This window comes from Fonsecaea multimorphosa (assembly GCF_000836435.1).
Source record: "Fonsecaea multimorphosa CBS 102226 unplaced genomic scaffold supercont1.29, whole genome shotgun sequence".
In the NCBI taxonomy this organism is placed as follows: domain Eukaryota; kingdom Fungi; phylum Ascomycota; class Eurotiomycetes; order Chaetothyriales; family Herpotrichiellaceae; genus Fonsecaea; species Fonsecaea multimorphosa.
In genome coordinates this window covers 370,378-393,334 of record NW_015971663.1, presented here as the reverse complement: position 1 = coordinate 393,334, position 22,957 = coordinate 370,378, and the positions used below count along the sequence as shown (strand labels likewise).

Genomic DNA, 22,957 nt, shown 5'->3' with positions numbered 1-22,957 from the left:
CCCCCCCCCGGGTCCTCAGATCCTGACGATCAGTGGGCGTCTCGTCTTTTTCAGATGGGAACCTGGCTGTGGAATTGCGACGGCGGGGTTAGTTAGGTAGTCAGGGGGCGCGTTGAGGATCCCGGGGGTTTGGGGTTTGGGGGTTCTCGAGACAAGTAGAGATAGGGTGACGGGGGATCTTTGTCTATATGTGCAGGAACGGAAGGGGGGGAGAACACGATATGGGTTTTTCGCTGTGCTGTATATGGATATGAGTATGCGCGAGTAATAGTGGAATGGTGGGACTGAGTGATATTTGTGTGTGTGGTTCAATGGGTCATCAAAGATAATTGGTTTTCATTGCAATGTCACGCACCTCCAGCTGGCCGTGCTGGCTCGTTCCCAATCCCTATCCCAGTCCCAGCGCCCGGGTCTCGGGGCGGTCATATCCATGAGATGCGCCGCCGGTGTTGCGCCCCTTGTTTCCCTTGAGTCAATCTGCTTGACATTTTCGTTATTGTTATTCTTGCTCGTGATCCCTAAACCCAGACAAGGAAAAAAACAAAACGCTTCACATCAGCCCGCCGTACGGATCATCCTGCCGCTCGAAATAGGCACGCTTCATACCTTCACCGGCTGCCCATCGGTGCCGCGGCGCGTACGACGACGGCGATGGCGAGATGCGCAGACCAAGAAACTTGTGAGCCTTGTACACCACGTCGGTCGGGCTGGTCGACGACGATGACTTGGGGGGCTTCGAAGAGTGGTGATGGTGGAAGAGGGATTTCGTGCCGGACCCCCTCCTCTCGGCCTCGGGTACGGGCGAGCGCGCTGGAGGTGACGGCGACTGCGAAGGCGTGTAAGGGGGCGTCGCCACTTGTTGTCGTTGCTGCCCAAACATGGCTTTGACTTGCTCCATGCTCCTCACGTGGCTGAGGTAGTCCAGCTCCAGCACTTCCTGCTCCCGCTGGTGCCCTTGCTCGATCTGGGAGAGGTACTCCTTGACAGCGTCTCCCGCGAACGCCAGGACACCATCCGAATCGAAGTTCTGGGCCGGCTCGAGGATGCCGGCTCCCACCAGCATGTCGAGCGCAGCAAGGAGCCAGTCGTCTTCGGGCCCGTAGGTCGGTGTCCGGTAGAGCAAGGTCGAGACTTTGGACGCGAGCTTGGTGACGGGCAGAGAATGCGTGCTCAGCAGCATCCGGAGACACAGACGGAATGGTCGGTTGTGAATGTCCGAACTGATGTCTGTCGTCGTCACCTGAGGAGTTTGTGCCGCAACGTCTGTTTCTGTTGAATGCTCGGCGTCATCCGCTCCGACCTTGACGGGGACCGGATACGCCTGCTGGCGGAGCTGGTGATTGTGCATGTCAAAGAGAATCGTCTCGAGCGGAGGAGCGGCATTGCTGCCCGTCTTCGCCAGCAGCCGCGAACCCGAGAAGAAAGACATGGCTTTGGGTCTGGATGCCGCCGGCTGCTGCTGCTGCTGCTCCTTCTGCTGCTGCAGTTGGGCTTCGGTTGCTGGGGTGAGCAGGATTGCCCAATGAATACCAATGACTCCTTGATCAGCTGCCCGCGAAGGCGAGAAGCCCAACACTGTGATCTGCGACATTGTCTTTGTCCTCTTGTTGATGTCCTCAGAAGATGAGAAAAGCCACCGCTGCTATGCTCGACCGCGTCGATCCCAGATTATCGTTCAACCCTCCAAAAAATCCAGGGGTAAAAAAATGAAAAATTGAGGCCAGAATCCTTCAAAGGCGAAAGGAAACAACAGTCCGTGCAAGACAGGGCCTCAGGTTTCTATAGTTCTTCCCCAGTCTCAACAGCTTAGAAGGGCCCTCGTCAAGGATGATTAGAAAAAGTTGATAGCTCTGTGGGCGAATTCGGGGCGATATTCCTGCCGAGTCGGGGCTGCTGATGTTGATGACTGTAAGGCTGATGCCCCTGACAGTAGCGGTAAGGATGAGTGATCTGAGGCTGATCGCTGAGGATGAGTGATACGGCCGAATACGAGGCGCGACCCTCTCGATGTCGATTCTTCAATGGAATAATAGGTATCGCCCTTGCTTGGTTTTGGAACGAGATGCTGGTCTGTCAACTCGAGTACTCTTTGAGTGTCGGAGGGACAGGATGTTGCGTCTTTTAAGAAACACTTCCAAACCCCTTCGCTTTGTTGTGACAGGACGCCTTGGGCACTTCTGATCTTTCAGGCCGTGTGTGATGTAACAATGCGTCTCCTCGTCGTTCTCAGCTTTCCTTCCTTTCTTGACTTCGTTTATTCAGGTATGGCGAATGCTTCAGCTCGCAGAACGCCTGACTTTTTGGGAAGCTTGCGCGCCTGACTTAGGCAAGAACCAATATGGTTCCAACTGATATGCAGGGACCGAAGAGCAGCACAAGCCTAATAGCTGCCCGCCTAGACTTTCTTGTGTGAGCGTTAGCCAGAAGATGAAATAAAGCCAGGTGGGATCCGTGGCTAGCGTCGCATCGATAAGTAATCAAGACTGATGGACGTGAGATGTAGATAAGAATCTCAAGTGATTCGTCGGACGCGAATTGGAAGATGATGGTTGGACAGAATGGCCTGGGACACCGGACCTGAATGTCCAAGATGTAAAGGTACGGCCGACAGGAGAGCAGGTCTTGATATAAGGGAATGAAGGTCTCGTAGGTTCCTGATTACCAGGGGCCGGTTTTAGTCCGAATGCCAGTTCATGTGCAGCGAAGGAAATGGAGGTGATGACATTTTGCATGGCCATCAAATCACGCATCTTCGTCGTTTTTTTCTCCTGCATCGCCAGCACCTGGAATTTCCCACAGTCGAGATGAATTCGAATCCATGCGTTAATCGTTGCGGCAATTTGTCCGGGGATGATCATTTTGGCGTCCATTGATCGCCTCATGGTTGGTCGATGCCCCTTGATGTGCCTGTGGCTCTCCGACTCTTCCATCGAATAATGTCACGACGCCCTGTCGCTGACTCATGGTGGTTCCCGAGACTTGGCCGAAGAGGCTGTTCTATCCGAAGCCTCGCTGGTGATCCATGGAGCATGGAGGAGATTGGTGGTCGACAGTAAACACAGCGTGACTCGCATACAAGGGCGTGCATAAGGGCCAAGTGATCCGGATTAGCAACAGAACACTAATACCAACTCACCTCTCATTTTGGAGACGACATCAATACCACATTCGGCGCAGCAGTCCCGGGGTATCCTCACGATCCAACGACGAGGCTCTGCGTCAAAGTCTGGTTAGGAAGCTGCGTCACGCTGCATTTCGTCGAGGCTATTCAGTCATCTAGAAACGGCTGTTGTAGCCACTAGGATGACATAGCTGCGAAATGTGGATTGAACTGTGTCCGAGATGTGCTGGGGTTGGGAGAGGAAAACCCTAGTGGTCTCCATGGTGGCACGTGTGAGGCGATATTCGACCGCAGCCCAGACAATACCTATCTAGCTCGCTAGGTACCTAGGTAGATATGCTTTGAGCCTGCCGAGGAGAGGTCTGGTACAAAACACTCTGTCACGGGAAGCTGCAAGGAAAGAAGCCCAAGCTTGGGTAGAATGGTATCATTTGGAATATAGCTGCATCTTGTCATGTCGGAGTGTCAGTTGTTGTACAACGAGGGTGATAACTGAAGTGTTATTACACAAGAATGTTGGCTTTTTCGAACAATCATCTGCACAGCTGACAAGGTCGACCCCCACATTGCCTTGTTCTAATGCACAGCTGTGAATTGTAGCCTCATTATCATCATCAGAGCACTCGGCCCCAGTAGCTCGAGAGAAATCGCTCTTTGCCATACATTGAATCCTTTCCCGTAAGCTTTCCGCAGCAAACACCTCAGCTCACATAGTGGGAGGATAGTTTCCTCCCCGCTTCCTGTTGAAAGCGCGCTGGTCTTTGAGCCACCGTCGGTAGCCAGCCACACTTCCCACTTTCTCGCCATAGAAATCAGGTACTGGGTTGTTGGTGCTCGCACCGGTTGGGTTGACTCTGTGCTTCTTGATCCTTTCAAAAAATGCTCGCTCTTTTTTGTTGAACTCTGGCAGACGACTCCGGTGCAACAGTCTCCAGAGGGTGTTTCCAAAAGCAGGGCCGATCAGCCAGCCAAAGAAAGTGGCTCCAAATGTTGCGATCCCAATACCAATGACAGGATCAGTAGGAATGATTTTCGTGATATTATCTGCAAGGGCTGGGATTTCGGAAAATGCGACCAATGCTCCGGCGGTTGAAGCAAAGGATGTAATGATCGAGGAAGTGAGGGCGTAGCGACGCCGTACAGTTCGAAGGCGGAAGAAAGTATTCCAATCTAGAGCCGTGGGAGGGGAGGAGGACGACGGCGGAGGTGTGGAGGTTGTTGCGGCTGAGGCATTCGAGGATGAGGATACATTTCTCGTTCGACACAGAGAGGGAGTGAAGAAGGACGAAGGTGTCGTGGTTGAGGAGGGCGGATTTGCAGCCAGCGGTGTGAGCTTGGATGCTGAGACTCTGTGACGGCTTTGCGCAACCAGAGCTGTCGAGGAGATTTCGCGTCGTGCTGTCGGCAAGGGCTTTTTCGTCGGGGCCAGGATCGTACGAGTCTGAATCAGCTGTAGACCCAGCCTCGCAGTCCTGGTGGACATTCTGAGCCGGAATTCAGCTGGTTGTTGATGGGAGGAGAATTGAACAAAAGTTTTTGGACCCAACAAGTGATGGTAGCCCAAGGTGTCTCAGTTCGGTTTATCAGATCGAACGCCAGAAAGAGACTGGTGAAGATGCCCGTATACCGAATGGAACCAATAGAAAGAGCCGGCCAGCTGCTCTTCACCAATCGAGAATGAATTTACGAGAGCATGCCGCCAGTTTGCAATTATTGGAGTTGTAGCTGATCTGAGACGGGAGCGCAGCTTTGGTGTGGTGTGGTGTGGTGGTGGTGGAGGTCGAAATCCTTGGGCCGAACACGTGCATATTGGAGGCAGAGCCACCCCCAAAGTCCCTCACTAAAATGCCCTTAAACTTTACAAGTACGGGCACCACGGGCACTCCTCAGGCGCGCCTGGCCAGTACCTGGGCAGCTACTCGTTTAGAACTTTCAGTAGTTCAGCAAGGCGATAGCATCGTCTTGTTCAGGCCCATGCTCGCATCGGGATGGTGCCCAGCGCCTCGTCCTGACTCCTCAGTGCTCAGTCCCCACTGCCCAACTGGCCGGCGGTGCCTACCTAGGTAAGTTTCAAAAATCAGCATAAACCGGTTGGACATTATTGTGGCCCGTGCATTCTGCCGGAAGAAGTTCTCAGTTCAGCTCGGGTAATGATGGACCCCTCTGGGAAATAAGTCTTCGAGGGCTTCTTCTCGGTGCTCTAGCCCTCGACCTTGTTCGGATGCTCACGCCCGGCTCACCTTGTCCACCTCGTGTCCAACAGGTGCGCCATTGCACTTGTCTAGCCTATCTGCGCCTTCTACTCGCCCAAAGCGCTCCCCCAGGCCGCCTGCGAAAGGCTCGACACTGCTCCTCTTTTGGTTAACCTCCCAAAGACGAATAAACCTATCAGTGTCAATTCCATCCCCTTTCTTGTCCAGAGGACCATTGAGTTGGAGGTTGTATGGTTATGGCACACACTCTCTGCCGCATCCTCCCCGCCTATGCCGCTTTCGCAACCCTGAAGCCCGTGCCAGCATCTCGCCAGTCTTAAGTCTGTCCCGCGTCGGCGGCCTTCGAGTCTAACTAGTCCTCTCGACTCTCGGTCCTTTCCACAAACTTATCTACTCCTCGTCGGGAATGACTCTGAGATGACCACTTCATTTCACGCCGAGTCACATTCCATCTCCGCACAGACGCTGATGTCGCTGTCCCACGACCGTCACCGGTGACGAGTCTCCGCAGACGCAATGCCGCGCCCAAAGAAACCCGACCAGGATGGGAAAGAGGTCAAGAAGCGCTCTAGGAATGGTTGCTGGTTGGTCTATACACCCTCAAAGTGGCCAGCTCAATAACTTATCTTTCTTTCCGCAGGCCCTGCAAGTCGAGGAAGGTCAAATGGTAGGTTGCTCTTTCCGCTCCGCACGTGAATTGGTTGAATTGATGCTGACAATGTGTTTTCCAGTGGTGAGGAGAAGCCGACCTGCGCCAACTGTCAGCGACAAGGCGAAACCTGCGACTACAGTATTCGATTGAACTGGGATGGTCGGAACAAAAAGAAAGAGGAAGGAAATGCAAAGCCCGGCGCACAGATCCTGTCGTTCGGCACTCCTCAACCACCCTCGAATGGATACACCAACGGCGGCCTCGACCAGAGTCCCAACATCAACGACCAGATGTTAGGCCCTCCAGTCACTATCCAGGTTCCCGACTATCCAGTCGATCAATCTTCCGCAGAATCTGGCTTGCCTTCGATTAATCATTTCTCCAACAATCTCTCTGTCCCGGCGACGACTGACTTCAACCCTGCCATCCTTCCTCCTCCGCCGATGCTGAGAACTCCCCAGTGGGGTGACAGCGCCAATGTGAATCCTTCCTCTGTTGCCGACCCTGCTCTCATCCCGCCCTCTGTACGACACCCGCTATCTCTGCCACCCTATCCTTCTCCGCAAGAATCTGGCTTTGGCAGTCCGAACCTCGGCAATGGAATGAACAATTTCAATGGTTATTCCATGCAGATGCCTCCGCCTATGCACACGTCTAATCCAATGGTTTATCAAGAATCCGTCCATTCGCCCTACAACCCGAACAAGAGGATGAAATTGAGTCCGAGAACAGACAGTTTCGGGAGGACTGCCCCTAGTTATCAACGAGCAGGATCCTATGGTCCGAATGACACTGAAGAGGTTGGCCCGCGGGTCCAATTCAACCCGAACACGCCTACTTTCTTCCCCTCCTATCTTAGCAATCCCTTGACTCCAGCAACTTCGTCGACCTCTCAGACACAAGACAACGAGGACAGACGGATCTCTGTGAGCTCGCTGCTCTCTGAAGATCCGGAGCCTGGGGATCGCAGAGATTCGAAGCAATCTGATCAGAACGGGACGGCCGATGAACAGATTCCTCGACGGGGCTCTTTACATCAGCGGATGATATCGTACTCAGAAACGGAAACTTACGGCCAAGACCGTGGTAATGTCGATCTCGATATTCCCCGGAACAACGATACCATGGCCATCTCAGGCATGTCACCATCGGAACACAGCGACTTCGAGTCTTGGTTGAATGACACAGATCTGGGTGTCCCCGAGTTTGGCTTCGGGTTGGTCAGTCGAGAGACGGTGTTCGCAAGTGGAGGATACTATGCCTCCCCTGTGCCCATCAAGATCCCCCGAAAATTGGAGCCATTGCCTCGCACGCTGTCAGAGAACCCGATGAACCTTTTATATTTCCATCACTTCCTCAACCACACGGCCAAAATCCTCGTACCCCACGATTGTCCAGAAAACCCCTTCAAAACGATACTACCAAAGAGTAAGTCTGCAAGATCCTCGAATGCTTCGTGATAGGATTCATCCTCTGACCTGAAATAGTGGCTGTTGATAACCCGAATCTGCTGAATCTGCTGCTGGCGTACTCAGCTTGCCACCGAGCCCGGCTTTTAAATCACCCCGAACCCGCGAATCGCATAGCGCTCTGGGTCAGGGATGTCTTTCCTTCCCTACGGCAGACTCTGGATAACGTGTCGGACACCGAGGTTTCGAACGCAAACTTGGCGACGGCCATCATGCTCGCCTCGTTAGAAATCATCTCACCTTCCAGTTTTGGTGTATCGATACCATGGCAAAATCATCTCAGCATTGCTAGGAGCATTATTCGTGCTCGCACAGGCCCGCATTCCATTTCGCGCAAAGACCCTGTCATGTACTTCTTGACGCGGTGGCTGGCGTATCTCGACGTGATGGGCTCACTATCCGGGAGGCGTAACGAGGAGCCGCTCTTTGCCGGCAACTATTGGTCCAGTTCGCACGAGGACAGCACATCAGCTAAAGAGCTGTCCTTGACCGACGATGATGGCGACGATGAAGATGACTATACGATTGACTGTCTTCTCGGGTTTACTACGCGATGTGTGCAAATCCTAGCTCAGGTGGCTGTTTTGGCGAGAGAATGTGAAACCGCAGGCAGAATTGACCCCGACACAGGACAGATCAACGAAGACTGGAAGCCTTCGATGGACATACTCAACAGGGCGGAGAAATTGCGTCACGATCTTGAGCGAGCTCGCAACCATGAACAGATCCAGTGCGCGCATCACAGTCCCCAGGTCACGAAAGCATCTCTCTGCGGGACGCACGGCACGCGTCGTAATTCCGCTTATGCCGAGATGTCGGAGAAGGATGTCGAGGAATCCCTGGCGACAAACTCAGCCTTTCATTGGGCTGGGCTGGTCCACCTCTTGCGACGCATCCATAACCTTCCGCGCGGAGACCCGGAGGTACAGATGGCAGTCCATGAAATTGTCAAGATCCTGCAGCAACTTCGAATTGGCGGAAGTGCCGAAGCATGTTTGCTCTTTCCCATGTTCACCGCTGGAGTCGAAGCGGACGATGCCTTGGATCGCGCAGAAGTGCTCAGTCGAATCAAAGGAGCCGAAGGGCTTGGAATGTGTCAAGTCAGCCGGGCCCGGCGGATTATGGAAGAAGTTTGGAGGAGCGGCTTCAGTTGGGAATGTCTGGTCACGGGCGAGTTCTTTGGATGACCACCTGTCTGGACCTGAATGTTTATGAAGGGGGTTGTGAAAAGGGAAAAGAAGCCTATCGGTCTTATGTTTCCCTCGTGATATTTATGGAGCTTTTTTTTCTTGAGCGTTGGAGTTGCGGGCGTGGTCCAAATACCCACTGTCCTTACATTATATGGGTACATATCTACATATTCATGGTGACGAAGTCGATGTGACATTTCGATTTATTTTCACGAGCCAGACTTTAGACTTGTCAAGTCCGCTCTGAGAACTAATGACCTACTGAATGTGCTTGGGCTTTGTTCACGTAGGTACCTTAGGTATGTGTCGCAAGACTGCGAGGCTGCGAGGCTGATGTGGCGCCATGATGCTCGGAAATGAAATGCCGCCAACGCATCAAGTTGGATTTACGTCAGCCTCCATCTCACTCGTCCTTGTTGAATCTTCAGAATCTTCAGAATCTTCTCGCTGTGTCTTTCTCTCAGTCTATCTCTTGAGAGCATCGGACGCCTTGCATATACGCCCGGGGATATTTCGACCGGACGCTCATTCTCTTGATCTCTGTCCTTTCCTGTCTCTTCAATTTGGGTTTTTCAACCTCTGATTTTTAGGCAACAACTGAGCGGCGTCCCCCCAAACCGTTAGTCCACTCTGTACATATCACCACCCTCTTCCCCCAGCCCTTCGAACTTCTCCCAGAGGAAAAAAAGAAGCATCGAAAACAAAAACCCATCATGGCTCCTGACTTGCAGCGGTCCAAGACACCTCGAATGGACACACTCATCCGCCGCCACCCGTTACAGAAACTACAGTCTCCCTCACGGGGTGTGTCGGCCTTACTTCACAGCGCCGGGCTCGCGAGTTTCAGCTACAGCTTCAACTGGCTGTCGACGCACCCGAACCACATCAACCGCGCGTACGGGTGGCATTTCCAGTACCTGACCATCATCGGCCTGACGCTCGCGACCGCCACCTTCATCCTGGGCCTGTTGGCCGACCTGACGCTGTCGCCGAGACTCTTCGCCGCCAAGAACGTGTTGAGCATGTGCTCCGCGCCCATGGAGGTGCTGGTCTCGACGCTCTACTGGGGCCTCCGGGCCATCGACCCGCAACTCGTCGTGCCCAAGGAATTGGAACTGCCTCTGCCCGCGGACGTCAGCTTCCATTTGACCCCCTCGGCGCTCCTCCTCGTCGACCTCCTCCTCTTCAGCCCCCCCTGGACCATCACCGTCTTACCCGCCATCCTGCTGTCCACCGTCATCGCCTTTCTGTACTGGTTCTGGATCGAGCTGTGTTACTCGTACAACGGCTTCTACCCGTACCCGCTTTTCGGCATGTTGGACCAGACTCAGCGCGCGGGTCTGTTTGGCTTGTCGGCGGTCGTCATGGCGGGGAATACCGTCATGCTCAAGTGGCTTTACTCGTACCTCCATGGGTTTCAGAAGACCGGGTCCGAGAGGCCTGGAAAGGTCAAGAATTAAATCATTTTTTTTTTCTTCTTTGGCAGTTGGGGGGAAAGGATTCGCCGAGATTCAAGAAGTGTTAGAAAATAGATCTTGAAGGAATGGAGTGTCCCCCCCCCGGTCGGGGTTTGCTTGGTACGCAAGGTTCTGATAGATAGAGTCAGGGGCGCAAAGGAAGATAGGTGCCTAACAGCTACAAGCTCCATCCCCGTCTGGAGGGCTCCAGACATGCTTTGTGCAAGAGAAGAGGCTGCGTGAATACTGCGAATGTGAGAGAGTCAACAAGTTGGATCGCAACCCATATACCTGGGTTACGTGGTCAGTTATCAGCGATTCGTTAGCAGAAGGACGGGTTTACAAGGCGACGTGCTCCCTCCCCGCCCACCACATTTTGGATAAGGTGGTTGTGAAACTCTGTCCTCTTGTACAGTGAGACTAGATCTATTTAAATCATACGGGGGTCTCACCAGGCCCCCTTACAGATCTCGTGTCTTCAGCAGCACTACAACTTGTTCAAAGATCCAACTTTCAGAGGACCATTGTCGCGCGTATTCCGGCAGGAGTAGATGCAGGTTCTACACACAACAAACAGTGTTGCAGATGTATATAATCCTTTGCCTGGATCCGCTCCTTCTGTTCTCTAGTAGCGCTGCATTGAGAACGCGACTCTTTCTCACTGAATCTCTGAATACGCACTCAGCGCCATCTGTCCGCCCAAGTGGGCATATAGCACTGTACTTCCTTCTGCAATCTCCCCTTTCCTAATCATGTCGATCATCCCCGCGAGACTCTTGCCCTCATACACTGGATCGGTAATGAACGCTTCTGTCCTGGCTCCAAACCGTATCGCTTCAAGCGTTGCTTCGTCGGCTAACCCGTAAGTGCCCGCATGGTACCGCGTATCGAGAATGATGTCGCTCTCGTTGATGTCGGCTTCGCTAAGCCCGATTTTGAGGGCTGTTTGTCGAGCAATACGTAGTACTTGGTCAAATGTCTCCTTTGGTTTGGCGCTGGCGTCGATGCCGATGATCTTTCTCTTCTTCTCGTCAGACTGGGGATGGAGGCTTTCAAGAAGTTTGAAGCCGGCCACCATGCCTGCGAACGTGGAGCCTGTGACGGCACAGACGATGATCGTGTCGAAGAACTGATCGAGTTGTTGTTCTTGAGCGTGCACCTCGAAGGCCCATCGAGCAAAGCCGAGACCGCCCAAAGGATGGTCTGAGGCGCCGGCAGGGATATACTAGCCGGGAGTCAGTGTTTAACACCGGAATGTGGGCCAATGAAGAGCAGCAGGAGGTCGACTTCAAGCACTGCCTGAGCGTACTTCTGATCCAAGTCGAGGCATTGGCATCCGGCATCAACTTGCAGTGCGCAGAGTGGGATCAAACTCACATAGGGTTTCCCGCCCTGAGCAATGACTTCCTCCTCCAACCTTTTCAGTGTCTGCTTGTGTTCAATGCCGAACCCAGACTGATCGAGCCTCACATCTGCGCTCATAAGCCTCGACAGCTGGATATTTCCCACCTTATCATACCCAACGTCATCATGATTCACCCATTTCTCTTGCACAAGCTTACACTTCAACCCCACCTTGGCAGCAGCAGCAGCAACCTGGCGGGTATGATTCGACTGGTATCCGCCAATGGAGACTAAAGTGTCGCAGTTCTTGGAGAGGGCGTCGGGGACTAAATATTCGAGTTTCCGAGTCTTGTTACCACCAAATGCGAGGGCAGAGTTGAGGTCTTCCCGCTTAGCATAGATACCGACTTTGCCCCCCAGGGCAGCGGTCATGTTTGGAAGAGCATGAATGGGGGATGGGCCCAGAGTGAGGGGGTGTCGTGGGATGGAGGCAAATATCTCGGGGAGAGGAACATCCTCGGTCTTCAAAGGAAGGTTGTTGCTTGATGCCATGGCAGGATCGACCTATGTGTTTCCTTACCCGGTGCCCTGTGCCCAGATTCCGCTTACTGCTGAGGTTGTTGGTATTGGGGGGGTTGATAACATTTTGTAGGCGACGAAATATGGCCCGAAGTTCGCTACGGCCAATGGTAATATCATTTCACCGACGGATAATGGACTTGGCAGGTAAGTGCGATTCGATATGGTGAGGTGTTGTCCGTGGTCTTCCCAAAGCCGGAGAACGGCTGTTGAAGTCACGCTCGAGGCGTTTTGTTCGAATGGCAGCTGTGGATACTCGGGAAATTCAGAGTTTGATTAGTCCAGCTAATTCATGCCGAAGTTGATTTTTCCTGATTGCCACGCCCTTTTTGATAATTGTGTATTTTGAGGAAGCAGACCATCGAAGCCATTCTACCGCGTCAACTCAATGGACACGTGGACAATCGAGCTGGGATGTCTCCAAGTACCTTGAGTCGAGCTTGTTCAGGGTTTGACGAAAGTCGTCTCAATGTGTTGATCTTTCTTGGGACCGAGAACCTCATGAAGGGTAGTCCAAGAGGTCAGAGAGAAAGGTGAATTCGCGTCAGAGCGCTTCATTGTGAATGAGTAAGAACTGTTGTAAAAATCTTCCACGCATAGATGGCCTCCTGTACCATTGAGGACGAGCCTCAGTTCCGACTCCGAATCTAGGTCGTTGTCGAAAGGCAGGTCTATCTTGTGGAAGAGATAGTCAATAGTCTCGGTGCCAGGCTTGGTAAACCAGATGCTGATTGTATAGGCATTCTCGGTCCTTGACAAACGCCAGATGTATTTCCTCGAGAAGGTGAAGGTGGGAACGCTGGCCAAGTTGTTGCCGACAGCCTTCATCATTTCAAAGTCACCCTGCTCATGATACAAGAGTTCTGCATCGGCAATGTTGAGCTTTCCATCGGCGTCAAGCACAGGTGACGGAGAAGGGGACTTTGTAAATGTCGCTGTGCCTGAGCATCGTCCTGATGGCTCTGAAGGGTTGCCGCTTTGTAACTTACGGTTGAGTAGCCAGGTGCCGGAGAGATCCTGGAAGAGACGTGTGAGGAGAGCCGAGGAGGATGAGACGGACTTGGACATGATGGGCAGACAACGGGATGGACGGTACGGTTGAGCGAGGCATCAAATCTTGAGTTGCGGTGCACGAGAGTTTGTGAACCGAAGATGCAGTTTGAGATAGCCCGATAGGTAAGAGGTACGGGGTACTCGGTGTTACTGAGGTACCTGGGCTGCTACGGTGCTACCTAGGTAAGGTAGGTACCTAGACCTTACCTAGGTGAATCCCCACTCCCAGCCATGTCTGTTGCGAAGCGAGCAGCCGAGGTGGCGGACACTGGCGGCTCCCCTCCTCCCCAAAAGCAGCCAAGGCTGGCTCTCTATTGCCCCTAGGCGTAGCCCCGCCTAAACTTTGCCTGTGATGCTGCAGAGAGGTCCGCCTGCAAATGAACTCATCTGCCCCCGGGAAGCCTGGATGACCTATCTTGCGGCTTGCTTGCCCTCCTTCTACGGACCCCCGGTGAACCCCCAAGCACTGATTTGACCACCATTAGCTGCCGGGTGGAGAGCTTGCCGTCGACCTCCAATTGCAAGTGGATGTAACTGCCTCTACCCGTCACTTTCTGCATTGCAATCCCCCTCCACCAACCGTGCATCCCGTCCTCCTTTTTCCTTCGCGCGAACCTGCGTTATGCATGTTGCCTCAATCCGTCCCCTGCTTCTTTTTCACCGGCTCGTTCATTTGCCTTTCTGGAACCGGATGTGCCAATTGAATAGTGCTTGTCAAATCCCGGCCTACAATCCTAGCATGTCCTTTAAGTTCCTACGTCCACTCCCTTTCCATTCGCCTTGTTTCTGCCCTCTGCTGTTGCCCGCCTCCGACTTTGCAGCATCTCGCTCGTTTGAATTGCTGGTAGATGCGGCGACTCACAATGTCCGCCGTTTGCTTTCCCTAGACTCCATCACCGGTCCTCTACTTCAACAGTCCGACCCATGTTCGCTCCCTTCGACGATCATCAATGCGCTCGCGAATTGCCCTTTAACAGGACCCGGTGACCTCGTCCAAAGCGTGCGCGACAAAGATCAACCATGATCAGAATGCGCTCCTCCTCCCTCCTTAAGTCCTCACCTCTCCTTCTCAGCCTCTTGCGACTCGTGTCGGCTCAGAGCATTGTTCCGACATCGTCATCCGCCCAATTCCCTAGCTGCGCTGTCAATTGTGCGGTCCTACTCCAGGCACAGACCGCTTGTGTGCCCCCAGCCCAACCCGCCACAAATCAAATCACATACGAGAATTGCTTCTGTCAGAGCAGCTTCCTGCAGGCACTGTACGGCTCTCCAGACGCCATCTGCACTGCCGAATGCACGAGCGAGTCTGACAGAGACCTGCTGCAAACATGGTTCACAAATTTCTGTCAACAGGTGGGTCGCGGCATCGATCCGTTAGAGACCACGACCTCCACCTTCCAACCGAGCTCTACAACTGTTGTGACCATCACGAGTACTTCTACACCTCCTCCGACAGCTACAAACACCGGGACAGGAAGCGCATCTGCGCCTGCCCCTCCTTCACATCAGTCCTGGTAGGTCCGTTCTAGGAGAATATCGACTGAGATGTTGACAAATGTTGCAGGATCGATGGTCATTGGCGATGGATCCTCATGCTTGGAATTCTCGCAGTTGGATTTGCCCTGCTTACGTGGCTTGCCATCTGGTTCAAGCGGCGACAACACAGGAAGAGCGAGGAACGAAGGGCAGCAGCTTCGGGATTCCCACCCGCCGATGGGAGAGGAGACGGTAGGGCGGCAACTCCTGATATCTGGGGTCCGCATCAGGTAGGCCACAACGTAATGAACATTTGGTGCAGCAGTCCCGCTAACCCAATGGCGAAGCATATGCATTATACAAAAGGTTGGGAATATCACAATGACCCAGCCGTTCTGGGAGGCGGCGCGCTCGCAGCGTCTTCCAGCAAGCGTGACAGAAGGTCCAAGAGACTCTCTTCTCAACGCAAACATCGGGATATCCCTGAGATGACCGAAATGGACGGCAGCAGACCACCTGCATCACGGCGGCACTCTTCATCTAAAGGCAAAGATAGGGCGACAGATGAAATCCGACCAGTTGAATCCGAAACAAGGCACGCGGATAGAAGCCGTAGCAGGAGCACAAAGCAGAGGGATCTGGACAGTGATACAGAGAGAAGCCAGGTCGACTCGGAACACCAAAGACGGCTCCGCGAGGTCAGGGGAACACGACGAAAGAAAGATGCTGACCACACATGAGATTATGGCGACAGAAAATGTGATGGCGATATTGATGAAATGTGAAGCGTACGTTCTGTGCTGCGATACATTCTGGCGGGGGTGTGCTTCCGTGAGACAGCAACAGGGTCTATCTGGTTCTCGAGCAGGGTGTTCAAGGCCTGTCTGGATATTGTTGTGACATGACTATTTGGGTTTTGGATGACCATGGAGCTATGTAAAATTACGGCTCTACATTGACACATGCCCAAGGTAGATGACGATGAGGTAGTACTTAGATGAGATGCTGGCCCTACAGCGGATGAAGCCCTGGGGAAGACCAGTTCGTAACGATCATAACAAGCTTGCGATGTCCGGTGTACTATTGCTCCCAAATACAAGGATTTATTTTCCGTAATTACTGCTCCATCCTCTACATAGCGAGATAGCTCCTGTTACGGACAATATGGACACCCCTCCACAAATATACTTGATTCGGCTAGTCTAGGATCTACAAGCAATTGACAAGCTCCGCCCGTCTCCCATTGTCTTGACGCAGACTAATCTACGGCCCGTCTCCGGATCTTCATGATTGTATTGGCTAGGGACCTGTGTTGTGGTTTCCTACGGCAGGATGGGTAGACATGTTCGCGAAACAACATACTCTCAGCGCCAAAACATTAATTTCCTGGTTGGCGCCGTTGAACTCTGTCGAACTTGGCCCAAAGCTTCTCTCTGCCTCAGCCCGCTTCACAAACTACCCTAGGTACTTGGATCTGCTCTTGACGGCTTGAAACAGTTTCGTCTGCAGCGTATGCTTGCACTAATCATGTCTCTCCCATTTAGCCTTCGACAGGACCTCCTGAAGAAGAAGTTGCGATCTGCGGGCATTCCTGCAACCGGTTTGGGCCTTGGCTCTACAAAAACGGCCCAACGCTTCGACAACAGGTAACAATTGAACCCAAAGAAATCCTTTTCGACTACCAGCCGTGTTTTTGACCTCAATCGATTATTGTCTCTGCTAATATCAAACTCTGCATTTGGTTTAGGACAATGATATGCTGGTGGCTTGCTCTTGACGAACAACAAGAAAGCGACTACTGGGCGAGAGCCTCGTCCGGGACACACAAAGCTGGTGGTATGCCGAAGATACCATAGCATCGTTGCTATGGACGAACAAGTGTAACTTTCCATGGCAGGACGCCTTGGGCTTGTTGATTTCTACCGCTGTTTACACAATGAATCCTCCAGCAGGAACTTAGCCTTGGGGCTTCTCTCGCCGTACGGCAAGAGCTATAAAATGCTCGACGGCACTCGATCAGAATTACCAGCGCCAGAGTCATTTGCTTCACTTTGTCTTTCTTTCACCGTCCTACAACACACTTCAAAATGGCGTCAGCTTCAGTCTTGACCTTTCTCCTTGTGGCGCTGTCATTTGACATCGCAGCTGCCGGTATCGCAGAAGGTGGAAATGTTCCCACCAGCACTTCTTGGTCGAATGACCCTTATGGCATCCCAACGTCTACCTCCTGGTCTACCTCTTGGTCAACCTCTTGGCCGACCTCATCGTGGCCAAGCTCCTCGTGGTCAAACTCATGGTCAAGCTCGTGGTCAACTTCATGGTGGACGACGACGACTTCTACCAGCACCTCCACCACCACTTCAGCCAGCCCCACCCCAACAGACGACTGCACCGGCGAATTCTACAAGGCCAACAGTTTCTGCGGCTGCTCTTACTACACGTTTTGTGGTGTCGCGGGCATCTACTCGATAGGCGCCGTAGAACTGGGGTCTTACTCGCTAGACGGCGTCATTGAAAACCACGTCGAGTACTGTTCGGACGAGTGCGACAATAACAATCTCTGCATGAGTGCCGTCATCGATATCACAACGCAGACGTGCTATCTTTACGACGAGCTCCCGTCGACCACAGTAGGAGATACCAACTACGACTTGCTCGAGAGGGCGAACGGCGGGGCCGGTTCCTGCACCAATGACATCAACAACGTCTGTCTCCCCAGCAGTTGATCAATATCAGAGACGGCATGAGTTTGCGTGATTGCAGAGGAAGGAGAGAAGATATATTTGGTTCTATTCTTCTTGGAAATACATTTCATTTGTGGGTCGGTTTTGGACATCTTGGTGTGATTGGGGCTTTTACAAAAGAGGAGTCTGCCATTGCGGGTTTGCAGCAGTATTGGTTGGTTCAACTTGGTTGGGCGCTGTGCTTCAGGCGGTGGACTCATTGCCCGTTTCATTTTGTGTTGGTTCACTCTTCCCGTCCAAAATGGACTAATGTGTGATGATGGAGATATACATATGTCACTTTTCTACCTTTTGGCAAAAATGTCTCCGCGGTTCTAGATCCGTATTTTGGTGGCTGATATAGAGCCTGCTTTAACGGATTTTGACTATATCAAGTTTTATTAGGTATTATTATGCCGAAATATACCAAGAAAGAAGCTTCCAATCAGACGGAAGACAAGATGTTCTGTGGTTCTGTCTAGGATAGCTCGAGCCGACGTTAGAAATAAATGGCATAGGTCTGACGAGAAGACTACACGATAGAGTAGTAAAATAAAAGTGATTAGCCATTAGTTTCAGGTGAGCATCACTTATAACGAGGATGCTATCTGCTCTCAAGTATGGCTGGATCCCTAAAGTTATCACCAAATATTAGCTACTTCTTATATCGCGGCCTACTCGTCGTCAACTCTATCAGACTGTGCCATTTATCTCTGACATCGGCTCATGCTGCACCTCGTACTTAGTACTACGAGGTCAGCGGTAGCGGCTTGGCCCCCGCAAGTGTGATCTGTGCCTGCGCTTCTCTTCTGTGTGTACTCGGTACATATCTTCACTTGCCATCAATTCATCTCCTTCATACTGGCTGCACATTGTACAAATCGTGGAATGGTCCGGCAGCGCCATTTTTGAGACCCGCCCGCGGTTTGTGCCGGACCTTCCGAAGGAATCGCTGGTGCCTTATCGTGCGATGAGTTACCGTCTCTGGGAACAACTTGCCCCTCTACAATGCAACCTGGAAGAAGCTCTAAGCTGCCTGGAGGGGAATAGATCTACTATCCATATCCAACAACCCTGTCGAGATCCTGGTCAAGCCAATCAGACCACCTGAGATCACTGATACTGGTGGTTATTCTTCGTCCAAACTCCTGCGAGTTCCTGGCGAGCCTGCACGCTACCGCAGAGCTCCCGCAAGCAGCATGAGTGGTCTTGACGTAGCTATCCACCGTCCGTAGCACGACATCGGCTGTGGCAAGTTCAAAGGTAACGTACTTGAGATGCGTGATCGGACGACGATGCTCAAGCTCGTCTCCCCCAAGCTCCCCCCTCTTTGTCTGCTCGACCTGCTACTGTCTGCGTGGGAGTTCATGAATTCATGATGAAGTCCTTCAAAAGCATTCTCTTTGCCTTCACGGTCAGCATCGGCATTGGTGCGGCGCAAGTTGGCCCTCTGGGCGAGGATGGGAGACCAACAACCTATACGGCATACACTTTTAACCAGCTCATCGACCATTTCCCAACAAGCTCTCGATATGCGCCAAGCACAAATCTCACTTTCAAGCAAAGGTACTATTTCGACGACACCTACTACAAGCCAGGAGGTCCCGTCTTTCTCTACATTAGTGGCGAGACTAGCGGACCGTCGCGCTTTTCGAATCTTCAGACCGGGATTATCCAGATCCTAATGAATGCGACGGGCGGATTAGGAGTCATTCTTGAGAACAGGTACTATGGTGAAAGCTATCCGTTTTCGAACTCTACGACCGACAATCTGCGATTCCTCACCACCGAGCAGACTATCGCCGACAATGCGTACTTTGCTCAACATGCTGTCTTCCCAAACGTCACAGGCGGAAACAACCTCACGGCCCCAGGGCACCCCTGGATCTTGTATGGGGGTAGTCTCGCCGGTGCACAGACGGCCTTTTCTCTCGTTCAGTATCAAGGTTTGCTATGGGGAGGTATTGCTTCAAGTGGCGTCATACACGCCGTTCTTGGTTATCCTGAGTGGTATGATCCCATACAAGAGAATGGGCCTCAGGATTGTGTCTCCCGAATCAATAACATCATTGATAAGATGGACTATTTGATCCAGCAGAACAACACGAAAGCCATCCAGCAGTTGAAGGATATCTTTGGACTCGGACCTTTGAGTGATCTCAGGGATTTTGCAATGACAGTAAGTGAAATCTTTGCGTTGACTGGTAACAGTACCTGAACTCTCAGATTGCCTTTCCCCTAGGCGGACCGATGAATTACCCTACCAACACCTGGCAAGAACTCAACTGGTATCCGGCGTACGACGCCCCCGATTTCTTCTCGTTTTGCAACAACATCACCAACATAGACGCCCCAGCAAGCATCACCGCAGTTGACATGCAGTTGGCGAATTACACCAACGGCTCGGCCTGGACTGGGCTGGGAGCGTATGCAAACTACGTCAAAGAAGTGGTTGTCTCGACATGTGACAGCCCAGATTTGATTGATACAACCGAATGCTTCTCCACGCAAAATGGTGCGCTCGCAGACCGAGGTCTTTCATGAAATGTAACAACTACTGACGGATCGAGCAGCGACTTTCTACGCCGATCCTACCAATTCAGCCTCTCGCTCCTACCTGTACAGTACCTGTACAGAGCAAGGCGCATACCAACTTCCGCAACCGCATGGTAAACCTTCTCTCCTGTCCCGGGTCATTGGCCTCGACTACACCCAGCAGTGGTGCACATGGGCATTTCCGCCGGGCCCCTTGTCGCCTCAAGCTGTGCCATCTCCGGACGGGCCAAACCTGACGTGGTACAACCACTACGGTGACTTTAATCTCTCGGCGCCGAGACTGGCATTGATCGACGGGGGAAGCGATGTGTGGCGCGACGTATGCTACCACGGCCGCAATGCCAGTACGCGATACGGGGCGAATCAGATGCTCATCACCGGAGGCGGCCACCACTGGGACAGCTCGGGGATACTCAACATCAGTGCAGAGCCGGACTTTATCAAAGCTGCACATGAGTGGGAGCTCAGGCAAGTGACGGGATGGTTGGATGAATGGGATGCGACGCACGATAAGAAGGTAAGAAAGAGGGATGAGTTATAAGAAGAATATTTGGTGGAGAGGGTGTTAGATCGGCGTCTTAGAGTACTTGGAAAGATCCTGAATCTACAGTTCTCCCGACCCTGGTAATGCGTAGGTGTGTTTCATTTCCCCAGAACGTGGATTGGTGTTGCCGTAGCCAGCGAGCCGAGTTCAAAATTAAGTGGAACAGGTTTTACGAGAAGAGGATAGACAGCGGCAAAGGAGATGTGATTAACTGTTGGTTATCAGGTTATCTCAACTTAGAAGGGTATTCTGTATGCTCCTTGAGCACAGCGGGATCCCTGTACTTATTACTACTAGATCCTAGCTGTCCCTAACCAGGTTGTCACCTCGTCGTTATTGAGAACTCTGTGTCAGACTGTGCCATTTATTTCTTGAAGTCGGCTTGCCAGGCTTGTGGTGATCCGTAATTACTTGGGGGCAGTTTGATTGCGCCTTGTGAGAAACGATAGAAGGTGAAGGTGATGTGGCTTGGCACTATGCGTGAGCCTTCCAACTTCCACCTTCCACCTTCCCACATACTAGTTGGAAAACGCGATCACTCGAGCACCTTCTTCTACCTATACATGGACGGTCCAATATAGAGTAAGCCGACAGAGGATCCTCTCTTGTATCGACCCACAAATGCTGAGCCAGAAAGCCTAGAGCCGCGCGGATTTGGCACTACATGGGTACCTAAAGTACACCGACAATGTCACTTCCACGACCACACTGTTCATTCACCATCCCCAGCATCCACGACGACGTCGAGCTCAACTGTCGGATCTACTATCCTCGGCCGCGAACAGAAAGGAACTCCTCGCGAGGAGTCCTTGGTCAGGCTGGTTTCGCCATCCTCGCGCACCCCTATGCGCCACTGGGCGGATGCTACGATGATCCCGTGGTGGCGCTTGCGGGCGGCGTCTTGCTCCAAGCGGGTTATTTTCTGATCACGTTCAACTTTAGGTAGGTAGTACAAGAACCTTTGCCTGGTTTCACGCTAGAGGTCGTTAAAACACCCCCGGTTCTATTATATTCACTGACGTGGACGTTGGACGTAGAGGGGCTTCCGGCTCAGCGGGGAGGACGTCTTGGACGGGCAAGCCAGAGTTGAGCGACTATGTCTCGGTCTACGGGTTTCTGGTGTGCTACATCGACGCTATCTTCCATGGACGACCGCCTGGCGAGGACGACGTCCCTCCAGCAGCAGCGAGGAGACCACCTGTTTTGATTCTCGGAGGTTATTCGTACGGTGCAATGATCGCGTCTCATCTGCCGGCGCTGGGGGTTGTCATCGACCTGTTTCGCTCGCCAACCTCGGGCTCGGCAGAGAGCGAGATCAGGCGCCGAGCTCTAGACCTGTCGCGGGATGCACAAGCCTACCTGGAGATGCATTCGGGGTCGGCAACAACACTGACAACACCGCGGGTTCGCAGCGCAGCAGGAGCAGGAGAATCGGCCAGGAAGCCAAGTCCCGGAGTCGTCATGGGCGGCTACGAGTCGGACGCTGCCAGTCGACGAGTCAGTCGGGAAAACTCGAGAAGAAGCATGGATGGGGAGAGAATCAGACGAAGCGTGGACAGGATTCGTCGCAAGATTGGTTCCTCCCAGCCCAGCAGTCCGACTGCACCAGCAACAACAAAAGCTCCAGCAATGGAGGAGTCTGCACCGGTACTGCCAGAGGTCGCCTATGTCATCATATCTCCAATCTTGTCAATGGCGGCTGGGTTCACTACAATGTTCTCAAAGCTCAGATTTACTCGGAAAGACCGCGACACCAACCCTTCTCCAGGAGCAGAGTTCCACGAACTTACGACGCATCCATGTTGTTGTTGTTACGGAACACGCGACGGCTTCACGTCCGCCAGCAAGTTGCAACGATGGACCCAAGATCTACAATCGCAGCCTGGTTCTCGCTTTGTTGCGGTCAGTGCAGACACTGGCCACTTCTGGCATGAAGCAGACGGGGCGGCTCGACTTCGGCAAGGTCTCGCCGAATTCCTGGAAACCTTGGGTTCACACAATCTTCCTCCAGACACAGTCGAGGTTGGAGAAACCGTCGAAGCTGGCTGTAGCAGCTTGAAGAAGCTGCCAAGAGCTTCAGAAGACGCAGCTGCCCGACCTGCAGCAGGAGAAGTCCTTGGTGGTTGATGAGGAGCAGTATCTCGATGAAAACGGACAGTGTGTCCAATCGATCTCGGAACTCTCACGGTGACGTCTGCAGTCGAGAAAAGTCTGGGCCTCCAATGAGGAATGGCTTTTACGAGGTCTGGATGCTTGAACCTCCCTTTTCCCGTTTTCAATGGGTAACAAGGGTGGTCCGAGCTGACCACAAGTGCGGCAGTTGGCGAAAAGCCGGCAAAATGTTGCGAGACGCATGTGCAACCTTGCGAAATTTTACTTTGGAGCACATGCTCGTTCGCATCTTCTCTCAGGGCAGACGTGCGGGTCGGACCCGATCGTGCGGCAGAAGCAAGCCTCACGCGGAGGATCTGGTTCGTTGGAGTAGAGCGGAATACGGATATCAGACCGCTGGTTGGGTTTGGACGCTCGACGGAAGGGGAAATGGTGGCGGTGAAGGCTAGATTCGAGAGCCGAGAACAG

General features: G+C 52.7%; 10 protein-coding genes across 10 annotated transcripts; 6 read left to right on the top strand and 4 right to left on the bottom strand.

Moving 5' to 3' along the window:
- Positions 1-550: 550 nt before the first annotated feature.
- Positions 551-1,591, bottom strand: Z520_10383 (uncharacterized protein; the record flags this gene model as incomplete). Its single annotated transcript, XM_016780876.1, has 1 exon — positions 551-1,591. The coding sequence occupies one exon, from the start codon at positions 1,589-1,591 to the stop codon at positions 551-553; it is 1,041 nt and encodes a 346-aa protein (XP_016628169.1).
- A 2,236-nt stretch (positions 1,592-3,827) lies between these two features.
- Z520_10382 (uncharacterized protein) lies at positions 3,828-4,604 on the bottom strand (the record flags this gene model as incomplete). Its single annotated transcript, XM_016780875.1, has 1 exon — positions 3,828-4,604. One exon carries the CDS (start codon positions 4,602-4,604, stop codon positions 3,828-3,830), a length of 777 nt encoding a protein of 258 aa, XP_016628168.1.
- A 1,246-nt stretch (positions 4,605-5,850) lies between these two features.
- On the top strand, positions 5,851-8,642 carry Z520_10381 (uncharacterized protein; the record flags this gene model as incomplete). Its single annotated transcript, XM_016780874.1, has 4 exons — positions 5,851-5,918; positions 5,975-6,001; positions 6,066-7,414; positions 7,474-8,642. 4 exons carry the CDS (start codon positions 5,851-5,853, stop codon positions 8,640-8,642), a joined length of 2,613 nt encoding a protein of 870 aa, XP_016628167.1.
- Positions 8,643-9,358: 716 nt separating this feature from the next.
- Z520_10380 (uncharacterized protein) lies at positions 9,359-10,105 on the top strand (the record flags this gene model as incomplete). The annotated part of the gene is made up of 1 exon (XM_016780873.1): positions 9,359-10,105. The coding sequence occupies one exon, from the start codon at positions 9,359-9,361 to the stop codon at positions 10,103-10,105; it is 747 nt and encodes a 248-aa protein (XP_016628166.1).
- A 655-nt stretch (positions 10,106-10,760) lies between these two features.
- Z520_10379 (uncharacterized protein) lies at positions 10,761-11,998 on the bottom strand (the record flags this gene model as incomplete). The annotated part of the gene is made up of 2 exons (XM_016780872.1): positions 10,761-11,327; positions 11,480-11,998. The coding sequence occupies 2 exons, from the start codon at positions 11,996-11,998 to the stop codon at positions 10,761-10,763; spliced, it is 1,086 nt and encodes a 361-aa protein (XP_016628165.1).
- A 471-nt stretch (positions 11,999-12,469) lies between these two features.
- Z520_10378 (uncharacterized protein) lies at positions 12,470-13,093 on the bottom strand (the record flags this gene model as incomplete). The annotated part of the gene is made up of 1 exon (XM_016780871.1): positions 12,470-13,093. The coding sequence occupies one exon, from the start codon at positions 13,091-13,093 to the stop codon at positions 12,470-12,472; it is 624 nt and encodes a 207-aa protein (XP_016628164.1).
- A 1,005-nt stretch (positions 13,094-14,098) lies between these two features.
- Positions 14,099-15,294, top strand: Z520_10377 (uncharacterized protein; the record flags this gene model as incomplete). Its single annotated transcript, XM_016780870.1, has 3 exons — positions 14,099-14,592; positions 14,643-14,844; positions 14,902-15,294. 3 exons carry the CDS (start codon positions 14,099-14,101, stop codon positions 15,292-15,294), a joined length of 1,089 nt encoding a protein of 362 aa, XP_016628163.1.
- Positions 15,295-16,641: 1,347 nt separating this feature from the next.
- On the top strand, positions 16,642-17,280 carry Z520_10376 (uncharacterized protein; the record flags this gene model as incomplete). Its single annotated transcript, XM_016780869.1, has 1 exon — positions 16,642-17,280. One exon carries the CDS (start codon positions 16,642-16,644, stop codon positions 17,278-17,280), a length of 639 nt encoding a protein of 212 aa, XP_016628162.1.
- Positions 17,281-18,655: 1,375 nt separating this feature from the next.
- Z520_10375 (uncharacterized protein) lies at positions 18,656-20,374 on the top strand (the record flags this gene model as incomplete). Its single annotated transcript, XM_016780868.1, has 3 exons — positions 18,656-19,456; positions 19,504-19,792; positions 19,851-20,374. 3 exons carry the CDS (start codon positions 18,656-18,658, stop codon positions 20,372-20,374), a joined length of 1,614 nt encoding a protein of 537 aa, XP_016628161.1.
- A 691-nt stretch (positions 20,375-21,065) lies between these two features.
- Positions 21,066-22,504, top strand: Z520_10374 (uncharacterized protein; the record flags this gene model as incomplete). Its single annotated transcript, XM_016780867.1, has 2 exons — positions 21,066-21,319; positions 21,415-22,504. The coding sequence occupies 2 exons, from the start codon at positions 21,066-21,068 to the stop codon at positions 22,502-22,504; spliced, it is 1,344 nt and encodes a 447-aa protein (XP_016628160.1).
- Positions 22,505-22,957: the final 453 nt, after the last annotated feature.